This window comes from Montipora foliosa, chromosome 9, assembly GCF_036669935.1.
Source record: "Montipora foliosa isolate CH-2021 chromosome 9, ASM3666993v2, whole genome shotgun sequence".
NCBI classification, from domain to species: domain Eukaryota; kingdom Metazoa; phylum Cnidaria; class Anthozoa; order Scleractinia; family Acroporidae; genus Montipora; species Montipora foliosa.
In genome coordinates, this window is record NC_090877.1 from 31736809 (window position 1) to 31753663 (window position 16855).

The 16855-nt window shown below is 40.9% G+C and overlaps 1 protein-coding gene and 2 non-coding genes across 4 annotated transcripts; 1 reads left to right on the forward strand and 2 right to left on the reverse strand.

Moving 5' to 3' along the window:
- Positions 1–4977: 4977 nt before the first annotated feature.
- On the reverse strand, positions 4978–5096 carry LOC137972214 (5S ribosomal RNA). The gene has a single exon (XR_011117059.1). It is a non-coding gene; the product is annotated as a 5S ribosomal RNA (ribosomal RNA).
- Positions 5097–5420: 324 nt separating this feature from the next.
- LOC137972215 (5S ribosomal RNA) lies at positions 5421–5539 on the reverse strand. Its single transcript, XR_011117060.1, has one exon. It is a non-coding gene; the product is annotated as a 5S ribosomal RNA (ribosomal RNA).
- Positions 5540–13311: 7772 nt separating this feature from the next.
- Positions 13312–16474, forward strand: LOC137969856 (LIM domain only protein 3-like). Of its 2 annotated transcripts, none has more exons than XM_068816244.1 (3): positions 13312–13725; positions 14288–14504; positions 15675–16474. In XM_068816244.1, the coding sequence occupies exons 1-3, from the start codon at positions 13722–13724 to the stop codon at positions 15913–15915; spliced, it is 462 nt and encodes a 153-aa protein (XP_068672345.1). In that variant the 5' UTR covers positions 13312–13721; the 3' UTR covers positions 15916–16474. The 2 variants fall into 2 exon arrangements, with proteins under 2 accessions (XP_068672345.1, XP_068672344.1); XM_068816243.1 differs by having other exon boundaries at positions 13385–13731.
- The last annotated feature ends 381 nt before the right edge of the window (positions 16475–16855 follow it).

The following is a 16855-nucleotide window of genomic DNA, read 5'->3' on the forward strand; positions in this document are numbered from 1 at the left end:
AAACAACTACCGCGCCGCCTTTGTCGGCTGATTTGACAGCTATGTCATTGCGTTTACTATGACTTTTAAGCGCTGCCCACTCTTCCCAGGAAAGGTTGGGAAATTTAGTGTTACGATTGAATTTAAGTTTGTGAATGTCGTGACGGCATTTTTTGGTGAAAAAATCTAAAGAGGCAAATTGTCCCTCTGGGGGAATCCATTTAGATTTGCGAACTTGAAGTGTTTCAAAAATATCTTTGTTAGAAGTGTCCGAATCGTCCTCTTTGTCATGAAAAAAGGCTTTTAACTGAAGGCGGCGAAGGAATTTTTCAACATCTTGCTTAATAGAAAATTCGTTGGTGTGTTTGGTAAGAGGGACAAAATTTAGGCCCTTACTGAGAACAGATTTCTCTGATTGAGTAAGCGGAAGATTTTCTGGAATTGTAACTACGGTATTATGGCTATGCAATGTAGTGTCGTCGGTAATTTGCGGATGCAAAACTTGTTTTATCATTGTAAACACTAGCAACGATCTGTTAAGATCACCGATCCTTTCACATGTACCTCCCCAAATGTCATTTATTGCATAACCTGTACGTTATGCAATAAATTATACATTGGCGAGATAGGTAGACGACTAGGTGACCGATTCCGCGAACACCATCGCGATGTTGACAAGAATGACAAAGATGCATCTAAGCCAGTCGCTCGTCATTTTAATCTCCCTAACCACTCCATTTTAATCTCCCTAACCACTCCAAAAAACACATGGCTATCTGCGGCCTTTCCCTACATCTAGGTACGACGGGAAGCCGCAAGAATCTGGAACAAAAATTCATCTTCCAAATCGGCACCCTTAATCCTCACGGTATTAACGAACGCTTTTCATTTAACTAATATATTCCTATTTTTCACGTTGCCATGTTACCACCAATAGCGTAACTCCTACTCTACTATAAAAACTACACGTAACCCAAAATTCCTCGATTCGCTGTGATGACGGGCTAACGCTCGAAACGTCAGCTTTTAGAATCTCTGTACGGTGGCCAATTTACATTATTAATTCCGTTGATAAAACCAAATTTTTCAAAGAATAATACCTCCCAAAGTAAGTGCATCTTCGTCATCTCCTGATTAAAGTAAAATATTTTGAGTGAGGAACAATTGGTGTTTAATGAACTTTTTTTTCAAGCATAATGGATATGACAGATAACGGGGACGCACTTATTATTATGCTTTTACGAGTTAAGAATAGCTTTATCTTTAAGTTCTGTTCAAAAGTAGTTTCATATAGTAAGATAATGGTTTGAACTGAGTAGTCTTTTTGATGTTTCGTGTAAGACGTTTCGGCTGGTGCTAAAGCCTTCATCAGTTGCAATATAACGGTAGCACACGTGAGTCAAATAACAGCACGTCGAGCGCGCGCTGATGAAAATCCGCGTGCAGTTTCTTTAAAACGTAGCGCGAGACTGATGCGCATGCCTGAGACTTGTAGACCTCTGGGATGGCGATGTGGTCATTTCCAGACTACGGATCCTTTATTGAGTACCAGGCTTCCAAGAAGAGTCGCTCGTGGTAGTTAGCCACATGTCCAACAACTATGACACTTCCAAAATCCATTTCGTGGTTGTTTTCGTGGACATGGCAGGCGATCTTGGAGTCATGGTCAAACATAGCAACAACCCTTTTGTGTTCTGTAAGGCGAGTTTTGAGTGATCGTTCGGTTTGACGGTAGTATACAAAACTGCAATTAATATTGGTGCAACTGATTTTGTACACTGTGCCAGATTGTGGCCGGTCAACCTTTTCTTGGGCTTTCGGTCGCGGGAACAAACTGTTCACAGTTCTCATTGGTTAGGGTTAGGGTTCTAATATGCTACATGCACTAAAAAACCTGAGTTCTTATTATGGGAGCATAGAACAAATTGAATTCCTCGACAAATAGTCATGCCAAAAAACGGATGCATCGTTCTCTATCGGAATACCCTTGCATTTCTTTCAAAGCAGGCATGCTTTTCTTTCAAATATTTTAAGTCATGGACAACAGTTTCCATATTGAGTTTCCAAAGCTGAGAAAAGTTGTTCGTTACGCAGAGTGAGGTGTTTGCTATCCATTGAAAGCTTTGAAGCGTCTGAATGGAATACCAAAAGCATTTTACTGCCGCTATTTCGTTCAAATAGTATCGATACACCGAAAGACAAAAAGGGGTGACAGAATTTAGATCAGCTAATAGCTGAAAATGCCATAAAACCGAAAGACTAAGTTGCTCTCACCAGTTGCAACCATGATGGCAACTGCTCCTGCTCGGGAGCTCAACAGTAAGGTATGTATCCTGCGCTTCAACTTGTCATTGTTTGTAGCCTAGGAGTGAATTGTGAGGATTACTTGGCCAGTTTCAATCACTTTCTGCACTGATATTTTTTTTCTGTTTTTCCTGTGTATGTTCTAGGGAATTCGTAGTGTCCAACTTAGCAAGGTCTTACCGGCTGTGCAAGGAACTTGTTCGCTACTATCAGCTAAAATATCGTACAGCAAAAATGAGGGAAGGTCAATGGTGAAACATTTGTCAGAAGCGTGACGAATGCGATGAAAGGATTAAGAAAATGAAAGGAGTGGCATTTTTCTTCTCCTCTATCGCCGCACTAGAGAGACGAACTAAAGAGAAGAGCGAAAAGGCAAACAAGGAAAAAGAAGACGAGGACTACGATGAACAGAATGATGAGGTACAAGAAAAGCATTGGCCAGCGATAAATTACTGGATTGCAGTGCAGTCTTCAAACGGCATGCGCGTATCATGCATTGGACATTATTACAAACAGGCATGGAAGTACCAGCAAAGGGAATGGCAGTGTGCAAACGTGGCGAAGAAGACCAATCGTGTGCACCATTGTGCACAACACTAAAAGACCATAACAACAACTTTATGCAGTCTAAAGTTGACATGTCTTTTTCCAACAGTCTTCAATTGTTGCAAGATCAACTGCTAGAGGAGCCCTTGGAATCAATTCACGCGAGTGAGCGTGTCTTAAGGTTACAAGTTGTCTGCAGCTCCTTTATGGCCAAGCTTCGTGACAAACTGATACCATCTCTAGTGAGTGCCGGCTTCCAATTCGACGTTTTTGGAATAGAAGAATGCAATGTATCTTCAGACGTCCAAAACGCCACAAAAGCCGTCGCGTAGCCGATCGTAGTAGCGGTCAATGACATCGAACGAGCCATGGCGAAACTTAGTTACTCCCTCTACTGTGGCGAAATGTTTAGAAAGGTGAAGACTGCAAGATATACATATCAGCACTGCTGTTCGGTAAAGAAATTTCTTTCTTTGCTGGGCAGCAATGATCAGTTCAAAGAAACAATCATCAAGCATCTCAACAAGTTAGTGGAAATTCTTGGTGATAGAGAAAGCGAGTTTATCAAGCAGATGCGTATCAACTACGACTTGATCGAAGTGAATGGAGGGTGGTGCTTTTCAATTAGCCAGAGAAAGTTTGTGTCAAATCCCATCAAAGAATCTGATATTGGCAAAGAATCTCCGAGGGCGTTCATCCAGTACGAACACACTAAAGAGCCAGATCCAGGGTACTTTAAAGAAATATTAGAGAATAGCCTCAGTCAGCTGGAAATAGTGCACTTTTGCGAATATTTCATCCGTCTGTTCAACTGCCGCATTAAACAATACAAAGAAAAAGTCATGTGCCACATAGGAGAGCCCAACAGTGGGAAAACGAGTCTTTTCACGCCCATCAGTCGCTTGATCCCTGCCAGATACATCGCTATGATCAGCAAAAAAAAGGCTTCCAACAAGAGCTTGATCGATGAAAATAACCAAATACTTTTCCTGGACGAGGCTCACGCCAAGCAAATGGATCCAGACGAATGGAAAATATTAACACAAGGAGGGCTAACGGCACACGACTGCAAGTACAAAACATCAAGCATGGCAGTCATAAGATGTCCAATGTTCATCACCTGTTAGACGGACATGGACTTTGGTGAAGAGCACAACACGGCTATGGATGCCCGATTAAAAAAGTTCTACTTCAGAAGTCTGACCTCGCCGCGTGTGGCAGGAGTACAAGAATTCTTGCGAGCCAATGCTATGGACTGCATCGTTTGGGTATGCAGTGTCGCACAGACTCCAGACGACGATGTACCCCCTCTCGTGCCAGGGACCAGTCTTAGAACGGATGAGAACATGGACGAAGACGAAAAAGACAATATAAGGGCCATACAACTGGACGAAAGCGATAGCGAGCAGGAAGGCAGTGAGCAAGTGGAACCCATAACGGCCATAGAAGACAGTGATGGACAGTGCGAAGACTCGGACGCTGTCTCTACGTATACGGACCAGTGGGGAAAGAGTCTAGAGAATATCGAACGTTTGAAAGAAAAACAGCCAGGCCACAGTCTCGCGCAGAGGCAACTTGGTCTGCTCGCCACTGAAATCCAACATGTTGTCGATGAAAGGAAGAGCCAGAAAGAGCGCGCACGATTGCGTGTGTTGGAAGAAACTAAGGAGCGCTGGTTCGCGCTTGGAATGATGAGAGGGGAAGACGCCCACCTGTCACCGGCCCTTACCATCCAAATATAGAGCGTTCCAGAGATGAATACTTCTCCAGAAAGAAAGAAGAAGAGCAACGATTGCTCGAACGAGCAGACGAGTGGTCGTAGACGGAAGAAAGCCCGTTCTTGTTGTGTGTTTTGAGCGGGCAAGTTGAACTGAGCAAATAACTGTTTCCTCTCTGATGGTTCTTTAACCCTTCACCGGCAATGGCATTGGTGAAATGCAGAGAGTTAATGTTTCCCGTTCAAAAATTCCTTTCAACATCCGGGACTCGAGTAAACAAAGCTTTTCCCCGATTCGATTCCATGGAATGTCATTTTCGAAAGCTTGAATTGTGACGACAAGTTTTACAAGCGCGCGTGCTAATTAGCTCAATGCCCACAGAAAACCAAAGTAAAACAAGTCATAACGACAAAATAGAGAGTCAAATAGAAGTCTACAACACGAGATATTTCCAAGCGGTCTCCCGTCGAAGTACTACTCTCGCCCTACAGGATTTGACTACGGGGATCGGACGAGACCCGGTTTTTTGCCTGTGGTATGGTCGTAGACGGAAGAAAGCCCGTTCTTGTTGTGTGTTTTGAGCGGGCAAGTTGAACTGAGCAAATAACTGTTTCCTCTCTGATGGTTCTTTAACCCTTCACCGGCAATGGCATTGGTAAAATGCAGAGAGTTAATGTTTCTCGTTCAAAAATTCCTTTCAACATCCGGGACTCGAGTAAACAAAGCTTTTCCTCGATTCGATTCCATGGAATGTCATTTTCGAAAGCTTGAATTGTGACGACAAGTTTTACAAGCGCGCGTGCTAATTAGCTCAATGCCCACAGAAAACCAAAGTAAAACAAGTCATAACGACAAAATGTAGAGTCAAATAGAAGTCTACAACACGAGATATTCCCAAGCGGTCTCCCGTCGAAGTACTACTCTCGCCCTACAGGATTTGACTACGGGGATCGGACGAGACCCAGTTTTTTGCCTGTGGTATTGTCGTAGACGGAACAAAGCCCGTTCTTGTTGTGTGTTTTGAGCGGGCAAGTTGAACTGAGAAAATAACTGTTTCCTCTGTGATGGTTCTTTAACCCTTCACCGGCAATGGCATTGGTAAAATGCAGAGAGTTAATGTTCCCCGCTCAAAAATTCCTTTCAACATCCGGGACTCGAGTAAACAAAGCTTTTCCCCGATTCGATTCCATGGAATGTCATTTTCGAAAGCTTGAATTGTGACGACAAGTTTTACAAGCGCGCGTGCTAATTAGCTCAATGCCCACAGAAAACCAAAGTAAAACAAGTCATAACGACAAAATGTAGAGTCAAATAGAAGTCTACAACACGAGATATTCCCAAGCGGTCTCCCGTCGAAGTACTACTCTCGCCCTACAGGATTTGACTACGGGGATCGGACGAGACCCGGTTTTTTGCCTGTACGCGAGTACTTAGACAACGAGTGGGTGATGAAAAAGGAAAAAGAACTCCGAGAGCTCCAAAGAAATAAATATGCAGCCACCGACCCAGACATAAAGAAATCAATCCATTGCATGATGGAAGTAACTGTCGAAGCGCTGAAGTTGAGATTTCAGAGGGAAGAAGTTCCCGGGCTTGCAAAGCTTGTACTTCTGGAAAGGAGGAAGAAGGCCGTGGATATGCAGTGGGTCTCTCCAGTACAAGCACAGCGAGTCAACAGCATCTGGTGTCCCCTTCCGTATCCTTACGAGGGAATGGAGGATGACGATGAGCAGGACCTCTTCATAACGCCCTCCACTGCGCCCAAAGCGCATGGCCAATCATTATCCACCCCAAAATGGAATTCTCAGAAAATATAGTACCCCAGTTCCAAAAAGAGGAAGAATTACCCACTTTTTCAGCCCGAGTCAAGAATAAATGATGTTTAAAATTCATTTTCTAAAACAAGAATTATTGAATAAAGTTGGCATTTGGTTGAAAAATTGGCTTTCCCTGATATTTCTTTCAATTTTTTCAAAAATTTGTCGAGGTTTCTTAAGAAAACGTCCATCCCAAACAAGCACCCCAGTGCCCAAGACAGGGACGATAACGGACTTCTTTAGACGTAGTCTATTTATACGATCATAAGTCTTAAAAGAATAGAAAAAGAAAATGTTGAAATTTGTTACAAGGTGATTGAAATGAAAAAGAAAAAAATGTTAAGTGCAGTCAATTCATTGTACGCCAACTGAGTTCATTTTGTTCGAATTGATAAAAACCAATGTTATGATAACTAGAACTACTATATTTACTTCCTCGATATGTTTGCAGTGAATTTGCTAAACTTTATATCATCGGAGCACATAGGAAACGGATAGTTGACGACGAAGGCTTTTTTGGTTATTTGTATGATGTTGACCGAGGATCAACTGAATTTCAGAAGACCAGATCACAAAAACACAGAAGAACACTCTATTCAAGTATTTTCACAAGCGCAAGTGGAACTCAGATTAATATCGTTTTGTTTTTTGTTGTTGTTTTGTTTTGTTTCTTAGCAGCTCGTGTTATCGTGAACATTAGTCTTGTGAAGAGAAATTGATTTATTTGTATTAAAAAATGATTCTCATCATTTGCGTCCAGCCACTGTCTGTCTGGTATTTGTACTATTAGTGCTGACTTTCGAAAAGGCAGTCTTTTAGGGTGATTTGTTTGAAAGAAAGAACTTTAGTTCAGCCCTCTTTTTTAAAGAATCGGCCAACCTGCCTTTCTGAAAACGAAAATCTGGATCTCTCAAAATGGCAGCCCATTGTCCAAATCCGTGCTTATCGATACCCCTCTTTAGAAAATCGTCTTCATCTGTCTAAATTTCAACGGTCGACGTTGATGGCCCTGACTAAGTAAGCGATTTGAGTGGGGTATCGATTTTGGGCCGTGCTTGTTCTGATCGTGTACATTCAATGGCTGGCTCAAAAGTGGCTGTGCAACTTGAGCCAAATCTAGTGTTAACTTCTATGTTCACCTGTAATTTTTGGTGACACTCGTGGGCCTTTACAGCAATTTCGCGCGATCTCCGGTCCGCTTCTGATAGTGCACTTTGGCAACGACAGAGCTATGTTTTTGGTCTTCAGACAATACTTGGTGCTCTTTGTTGTTAAGCGCGTGGAAACTTTGCGTTTCTACGATTTGGCGATAACGCGTGCGATGAATGTATTTGCCAATATCCTCAAAGACCAACTTGCTTATCTCGTTGCCCAATTTGCTGAGTTGGCTTCCGTTTTTGGTGACCAAAACAAAGTCACACTGGGGTTTGAGCAAAGGCCTCAGGAAATTAATGTAGCCGTCGAGTATTTGCATGCTTGTATCTGTCAGAATCACAGAGTCAAATCCGTATTTTCCCGCGGTCTTGAAGGTTTTCTAATCGATGAAACCGCCGTTCGCCTTTGCTCCCTTTACCATTTCAAGTCATGGCACGCGATCCTTTCACCTTGATGAACAAGTAGGTTTCCAAAAATTTTGTTGCAAATGTCAAGCCAGAGGGATTCACTTACCCGGGGTCATTTTGGCACGTTTTCACGGTTTTTTCGTAGCGAGGCAAGTGAAACGACACGACTTCTAACAGCTCTTCCATGCTTTCCCAGTGGCCCCTGGCCTCTAATGATTCGACATCGAGATCTTGCGTCCATTGCAATCTCATCATCTTCGCCACTGTCTTGCACGCTCTTTTGATGTACAATTTCGTGGCAGATAATTTTCTAAGAATTCCATCCGATGCGCTGTTGACTTTTCTGAAGTCGATCAACTCTGAAATCGCGTCTATGTGACCCAATCTGCCACCATGTCCAAGTTTGCACAACTTAAACAACAGGCTTGGAGAACACAGGCTAAATCCATTACTTCGAAATTTAATTCCTCCTCCTCTTCGCAGCAAAAGTTGAGAAATTTCAAGCATCTATTGACAATTTGCTGAGCGGAACGATCTTTCTTGTAACCGCCGCCACGTCCAGAAAGCCAAGTCGCAAATTGCTCGCCTATTTGACTGGAAGTTGAGAAGGAAGGCATTGACCTAGCGCCGGGTTTTGAACGCCTAGACGATATATAATCATCTGTACTTGGGGTGGACGATTTTGTTGGCACTTTTAAAGAGATTGCGGCAAGCTTTAAGTCTACGCGAAGTTTTTCGTCGAAATAAAAGAACCAACTGTGCTTGTTGTTGACGTGTTTCCTACACCCGCGTTGTCTTTGAAATCCTTCATATTCGCACAGTTGGATCGGGCAATGGTACAAACTGTCGGCATCGTATTTTTCTAGGTGAAGACGTTTTGGTTTAGGCAATGCTCCATCGATATTACACCACTGAATCTTGTTTGCTTTGCTCATTTTTCTTAGCCAGAAGAACTGAAGGCATTAAAAAGAGCGCGCTCGTTTGTCTCATTCAACAAAGGCAACTAACCAATCGGACCCAGCAAAAGAAGTGTTGTGCATATTTAAATTTGACGCAACGCGCCCATATTTCGCTCTTCCTAAAATGTTTTGGATTATTATCATTACAGGTACTCCTTCATTGCACGCATTACTATGACATATATATCATTAAGGTTATAAGCGCGACCCAACGGTTCCTTAATTAACTACCAGGAAAAGAAATAGCAACTAAAAAGGAAACAATTGTTCCTTGGGAACAGCTGAGAAAAGACCAGAAAATGAACCAACAATAAAACCGAAGCGCGGACGAAAACACACACTATAGAACAAACGTTCCTATAGACCGATTGCATAAATGCCAAAAACGTATTCTTTTGTTTATGTGCTGATTAGACTCACTAGCCTCGTTTGCATGGACAAAATACAATAGAAATGTCGTTCGAGAGCGAGGCTAGTAAATCTAACTAGCACATAAACAAAAGAATATATTTTTGGCTGCCATTTATGCAATCGGTCTATTGTCGCAAAACGAAACGATGAAGCCTTTTGGCAACTCACGAATAGAAACAAATGCTCTTTAAATAATATGACAAAGGATTAACGGGTTATTGGGACGAATTGATAACAAATCACAGATAAAAGAAAAAAATTGTTCCCCTGGTAACTCGGAAGTCGAAACAATTGCTTCCCCTTTAACACTAAAGCACCATTTTGTTCCGTATTTTAATAAAAACACGTTCTCGTGTTATCAAAAGGAACACATTTTTAGGAACAATAGTTCCCAAATCACACAGAAAGGCCTAAATTGTTCCCTCTCAGGATTCTGAACTCGCGGAACAATTGTTTCCCATTTTATAGAAAGGAACACATTTTTAGGAACAATAGTTCCCAAATCATCCATTAAGAACCAATTTGTTCCTCTCGGGATTCGGAACTCGGAGCCATGAATTGGTTCCCTTTTTAGCAATAAATGACCATTTTTTTTCCTAAGTAGTATCCAAGCACGTTCCGATTTCTTCCAAAGGAACGCAAAAAGGAGGAACAATCTGTTCTCACTTTTCAAGAGGGGACAGTTCCAGAATCAAGAAAATGAACAGCTCTGAAAAACGAAATGTGCTCAAAAACGTCATTTGTTAAAAAGGAAGAAGCTAAAAAGCGACCAAAAGATCACTTTGTAGAATCCAATCGAATGCCGAAATTTCGCTGGACGGAATAAAACACTTACTTGAAAAAAAGGAAACAAAATTGAAATTTGGCAAATGTGATAGAGGGAGAAATGAGATCCACTTTTCTTCATCCCGTAAGTACAAAATTAGTCATGTATATATTCGATACTCTTGGGTAATTATACGTATTGATGTACAAAACAATTGCGCGAACGCCTAATTAATTTGTTTTGCTTGCTTAACAAAGATAAACCGGCCTTTTTATTGCGTTCGACAGAACGCTTCCTAATCTTCTGGGTTGCCTGTTATCGTGTAGGTGGCCTGTGCACACAAGCGAAAGCTGACCCGTGTTTTTTCGTTCCATGGTTCAACTTTTCGGCGCCATTTTGAATGACGTCACAATTTCGTTGCGCAAAACATTTTGCCTCGTACTTCGTTGTTTGTTGGATGTGTTGGAAGGTTCAAGCTTTATCATTCTGCCTCGTGCTTCGCTGTTTGTCGGACGTGTTGGAAGGTTCAAGCTTTATTTAAACCCTTCGTCGGTTGCATTTATAAATTACAAGTAAAAGTAATGACATTCCGCGATGACGTTCCATTTCATTTTCCTTTCACCGCTCACCGCCTGCGAATGAGCGCGTCGCCAATCTATTTTAGGATCATACCTGATTTTTTGTTTGCCTTTTTCAACCGCCCACTTGATCTGAGAATAAGACCGAATTTTCTTGCTCCAACGGCTTATTACCTTTGTGGTATAAAGGATTAATTAATACGCCTCGATACGCTGGATTTTTCTGTTTAACCAGAGAAAGACGACGTGTTTTGAGTTTTCATGGTAGATGTACTTTAGCGATTTTCGAAAAACACCCAGGGACCTAACAAGCCTATAATATGATGAATATTGCTAACACAAATTATTTTTAAAATACAAGCTAAAATATTTCTTATTTTTACACCTTGAATTTTGATTACAGCGATGTGGAATGGCGAGGGAAAAGTTTGCTTTTCTAAGGCCCTTGCCGGCGAGAGAGCATTGTGCAATGTCACGGCATACACGAAAAAAAAACATATCTTCGGTTCTACCGTGCTTAATTCGCTGATTCAAACGGTAAAGTGCTCTCCGTTAAAAAAAACAAGATCTTCATTCGAAGTTTGTAAGATGCGCCGATAATATTTATATGATTTTTCTGGAAGGAATAGTTTTTATTTTTATAAAGCACGCGCCAGCGAGTCTGTGTCCGTAGCGTCACGCAAATTGTTTACGAAATTAAATACGTGCGTCTTATTACAGTAGTTCAGCTTTATTAGGAGACAAATTAACTCCCGAGTTAGGATTTCGAGTTGGATTTTCGAGTTAGGATTTCGAGTCGGTTTTTGCGAGATGCTCCAGCTGCAACGAATCGCCTTGGCTTTGGTATGTTAACCGTACGCGTGGGAACAGCCATATTTCATTGGCTATATTTTGATTACATTTGTTGCCTGTAATATATAGTTCCAGTGGCCACAAATTGTTTAGTCTGTACTCAGCGAAGGTCGAAATTGAATCGATGGAAGAGTACTCTGAAGCCAAGACCTATAAGAGTAAGCCAGAACTAAGGAAGAGCAATGTAAATGCTGACTTATTTTATTCATCAGCGGAAATAATAATTATTGCCAGTCGCACGGAGTTTTTCCGGGAGTTTGTTAACATAAACCACGGATAAACGGGCCGGAAACGCGAGAGCAAAGGTTACAGATGTTAGCTGATATTTGTGCTTCCAGCTCAGAATATCCGGAGTACTAGATGTAACACAAGTATTCTTTTTAGAAATCAGCCTTTATGCTGAAACATTACCAGTAAAAGTGAAAATGTGACGTTTAATAACATGAATTTGCTAGTTTACCGAAACTGGAGCCGTCACGCAACGTGTCATCAAAGGTGATATCGAATCGCATTAAATAAAGCAAGGAAATCAAAATCCACAGAACAATAGTGGACTTTGTCAGTATGTTATATGTCTGTAACACCTCCGCCGTTCACAGTAATGATTTCAGCAACAGACAACTATTATCACAGGCGGAGAACGCACTCCTAATCTTTGATTACTACTAGTCATAGGTTATTGCGGATGACAACTGGGCAATGTATACTGGAATACTACTAGTGGTCTATGCAAGACGGTGGCAAGTTCACGTCATGCACCAACAGTGGCACATTCCAAACGTCATATTAGATGGATCTTTCCATTCTGACTTTCTGGCTTGGACCAAATTCTGCTTTGCAAAACTAACTTTAGGGAAAATCACTTATAGTCCATCAGCTGAGCCAGAGACGGGTCGAGTCGGTTCGACTCGGATCGCGATCGAGTCCACCCACCACGATGCGACTCAGATTGGGGACATTTGGTGTATTGGACAACCCTCCGATTTAAACAATATTATCGCCTTTTCTTCTTTTATGGGTTATCCCTTTTTAGGTTTTTTAGAAGGATCAATGTGGGCCTTGATTGTTGTTGTTTTCCTTTTTCAAACCAGAGAGTATCCCACGTGAAAGTTACTGGGCGTCTTTTTTTTAATTAAGGGCAAACTCACACTCACTCCTCATCAATCAAATCATTTATTTCACTGCCGGTCTCTTTTGACTTAGTGCTGCGTTTCAGTTGCATACACACCAATAAGTTAATCAACCTGGCGTTTTTCTATCGCTAAAATGCCATTTGTCGATAATTTCTTTGCATTTGTAGATACTTGTGAATAGCATGGCGTTTGATTCGTAGCGCTGAGCACTCCATCTAACTTATTTTAATGATGTCTTCGTTTTGTGGTAATTTGATTCACTACAGGTCTGGTGTGTGTTAATTAATTTTCCAACCAGGCAAAAAGAATTCTCCTCAAAGATGTGTTTCAAGCAATTGTTCGTTAAAACACCCCAAAAAACATGCGAGACTTAACGGTATCGAGTGGATTATAAAGGATACATTCAAACTCTGAATCTTTCTGAGCTCTTTCTGATGCACAACTTGTGTGTAAGTGTTGTTTGGTAATGAGAGACCTGCTCAAAAGGCCTTTAGTATTTTCAAGGCAATTTAAGAAAAATGTTAATTGGGTCCTTAACTGCGCTTAAGCAAACTGTTTGTCACTTGTTTGTGACAAACATAAATGCCACAGGCTAGATAAACTCCCTTCGTCAAAATATTTGTTCACAAAAATTGTGAATTTTCTTTGTACCTTCATGCATTATTTGCTTTTAATAACTTCACTGAGGAGCATATAGTTGTCCATACGAGTGATAACTTATTTGGTGATTGGCAAATTCCGCGAAAGATTGTGAGTGATACGACAGACGTGAACTCGAACCCTCCGAGTATCAAGTGATGTCTTAAACAGAAAAATGACACTTTCGTTCTAGTGAAACAACTAAGCGAAACAATAAACGTGTCATTTATAGAACAAAGCAAGGCGGCCGAGCTGTAGGTGGATTTCGATTAACGAAACGCAATAATTGACAGTCGAACTAATGGACAGGAAATGGGAACATATAGAGATTGGTGATCATACAATATCGTATTAGTCGGTTTCCTGACCTAGGGAGTACACACTGTGGAGTTTAGGAAAATCGTGCTTTGTTCCATCACCGTATGTAACTGACTGTGAATGTGGAGAGGCCAGCGTTATGAGTAAGTGTAAGTTAGCTCTTTGCACTGCTATTTGGAAATAATCTCAGAGCTCAATGGTTCGACCTTTATGCTGTTATGTGCTATCAGATATGACTAAGAAATCTTAAGAACACGTAAACACTACCGCGGCAATGATGAGAAACTTAACAAGATTTATATCTGACAAAGAAGGTTGGATTGGTTCATATCTGTTTTTCCTGGCTGCGATACTTAAATGAATGTTTTCTCTCTTGCTTGAAAATACTGTATTGTTCAGTTAAACATGACTTTTAGCGGTGAAATTTCCTAGCAGTCTGATAAGTAATCCAATATCTGACGGCTCCTGCCTGAGTGTTTCTATAAACATACTTTCAGCGTGGTTCGATGAAATTAGTTGCCGAAAATTGAAGTGACTCTCCTCTTTAAATTTCGCACTAACTTTCCTGAACACGGAAGAGATAACTGAATTACCAATGTTAAGCTTGCACCGATTTCGCGAGATATTCTTTGCAATTTTGCAATGGCGCAGCTTTCGTATGGCGCATTTTACGATTATTTACCGCATTCTGTTTTTTGTTCTCAGCGACAGAGAAATTTGATTTTCTTAAAGAGCCTCCGAACAAACGCTTATGTGGTGGTTGTGGCTGTCCAATAAATGATCGCTTCCTCCTCAAAGCGCTGGATCGATACTGGCACGAAGATTGTTTAAAATGTGGCTGCTGTGAATGTCGTCTCGGTGAAGTTGGCTCTACTTTGTACACGAAGGCAAATCTAATCCTTTGTAGGCGGGATTATTTGAGGTGAATGTTTTTAAATGTACTTTCATAGTTTACTGTTTGTTCTAGAGATTTGTCGGATATTCGACTCACTCTTCGTTTTTTATCGCAGACGCGTAGAGATTTATTTGGTCTTCGCTTTATTTGGTTAACGATGACAGATTCTAAGAAAGTTTAAATTGGAGTCACGTTAACAACATCCCTGTGCAAATAAGTTGTTTTATTTTCGGTAAACTAAATCGGATTCAGTTGTAAATAGGACCTTTCTTCTAAAAAGACTTACTCTTAACTCACCTCGCGAAAGTACAGTCTTTACATGTTAATAACCTTCACTTAGTCGACCTGTCAGGAAATTTAATCTCGTGGTTTAGAACTTCCTTCCATCATGTCAATTCTTAAAAGTATTGCGAAGTACTTTAAGCGAGAAGCCGCAAATTTTCCATCAATTTAGCAGGTAGTCCATTAAGAAAGCTTTTCGGCGATGTCAGCTTTTGATGGCTGCGAATGACTCCTACCGAAAATGATTATCAATTATTGATTAGAGGAAGACAATTAAAGTGATTGGGAACAGCGGATATATGCCCGAATCATCATCACTCCACGTTGCAGATGTATCTCAAACCGTAGCACCTTTCGTCAGGGGCACCCAACGAGAATATAGTTCAAAATCACTTAAACATAGCATTGTTAAACGTATTTTAGAATTTAAACGGTAGATATAGGCATATTTTTATCCTCTAAAAATTTTTCATCTGTTCGGATTCCCCAGCTGAAAGTCTAGTGATCCGAAAATTATAGGGATCAAAACTTACCTTCAGCCAGAAAAATGGCTCCCGAAAATTTTAGGGTGAAAGATCCATTAAAAAAGGGCAATTTTACCGTGTTTTAGATGTTCGAAAATCCTAGGACAGGCAGGGAATTTTACAACAAATGTTCCGAAAATTCTAGATCTCAAATCGTCTTCCGAACAGATATTTGCCGAAAATTGACGTTGGGTACCCCTGCTTTCGTATTCATGTCTTAATTTTATTATTATTTTTTCGTCCGAGTTCTTTCATCAAAACTTCAGTTCTTGAAAGGAATGTGAACATTTTCTAATACACCTTGACCTTGTCGGTGCCCTTCGAATGTCGCCGTCTTTCACTTGTGGCAACTAAAAGTGATTCCTGACTGTTTATGTTATGTCCTTTTCAGGTTGTTTGGAACAAAAGGTTTCTGTACAGTTTGCTGCAAGACTATTCCAGCTTTTGAAATGGTGATGCGAGCGGGAGAAAACGTCTATCACCTGGAATGCTTCTCTTGCCAAAGGTGTCATCAGAGATTTTGTGTTGGGGACAAATTTTACTTGATCAATAACAGAATTCTTTGCGTAGATGACTATGAAGAAATGATGGCTTATGGAAAACCTGATACCAAGAGGTTTATTGTACAATGAGAGAAGATTTGTTTATAGAAAAGTCTTTAAACTGTATAACTTAGGTGACGTCTTCGGTTCCTTTGTCATGAAACCAGAGACACTTACCGTCAGAATAGTTAGAATTTCTTGCAATTTCTTTCCTCTTTCAAGTTCCGCCCCGTTAAAGCAGTTGAAATCTTTGAAGTTTATTTGGGGAATTGATACATTAGGAGCTCGACTCTCCGATTCCTTTGTCGGTACACTGTAAGCATTGTTAGAGGTTTTGAAAAGAATAGCGATTATCTGAACTCTCCCCCTCCCCCCCTTCCCGGGCGAAACCCATACATAATCATTTCTAGGCACAATGCGTATTTCCTTGTACTTAGACAAACGCTTGTGAGCAACTTCATATTAAAAGTCTATCTTTATTGTTCACGATAACACCGTTCCAAAGCATTCGAATGCATTTGCCCTTTTTTATACTATAAACTGATCGGCATTTGGAATGCCGGTATAAGATGCCCTAAGAAATTCATAACAGATGTACTGCCTTCAAGCAGTTTTCAGATGATCCAATAAACTTGCTGAACCCTCTGAACCCTCGCATGTTCGCGTATAAAAGCATTATTGACAAAGCATAAATGAAATGATTCTTCAGTAATTCTTCTTAAAGGTGTCTGTCTCCATATGGTTATTTGCGTTCATTTGGCGCGCGCTAGTACCCACTCTCCGCGGGAATTTTCCCTTTGCTCTTAATCACTACAGCGGCACCCAACGAATCTGTTCCTCACATTATCTGTTCCCCAGAGTAATCTTGCTGGCTGGCAAAAATACAGGTGTTTCGATGAGCTGGCCGGAAAATCTTGTTATTGATAGAGGTTTTGCCTGGGAATTACTGAATTTTTCTAGCATTTCAACCCGAACTGGCTGTAGAAACTCTGAAGACTGAGGACGACTAAAAAAAAAAAAAAAAACCCCT

Bases quoted from the DNA above. Each gene is read 5' to 3' on its own strand.
- LOC137969856 (XM_068816243.1), top strand. The intron at 14,505-15,674 runs GTGAATGTTTTT...TGTCCTTTTCAG, and splicing joins TGTAGGCGGGATTATTTGAG to GTTGTTTGGAACAAAAGGTT.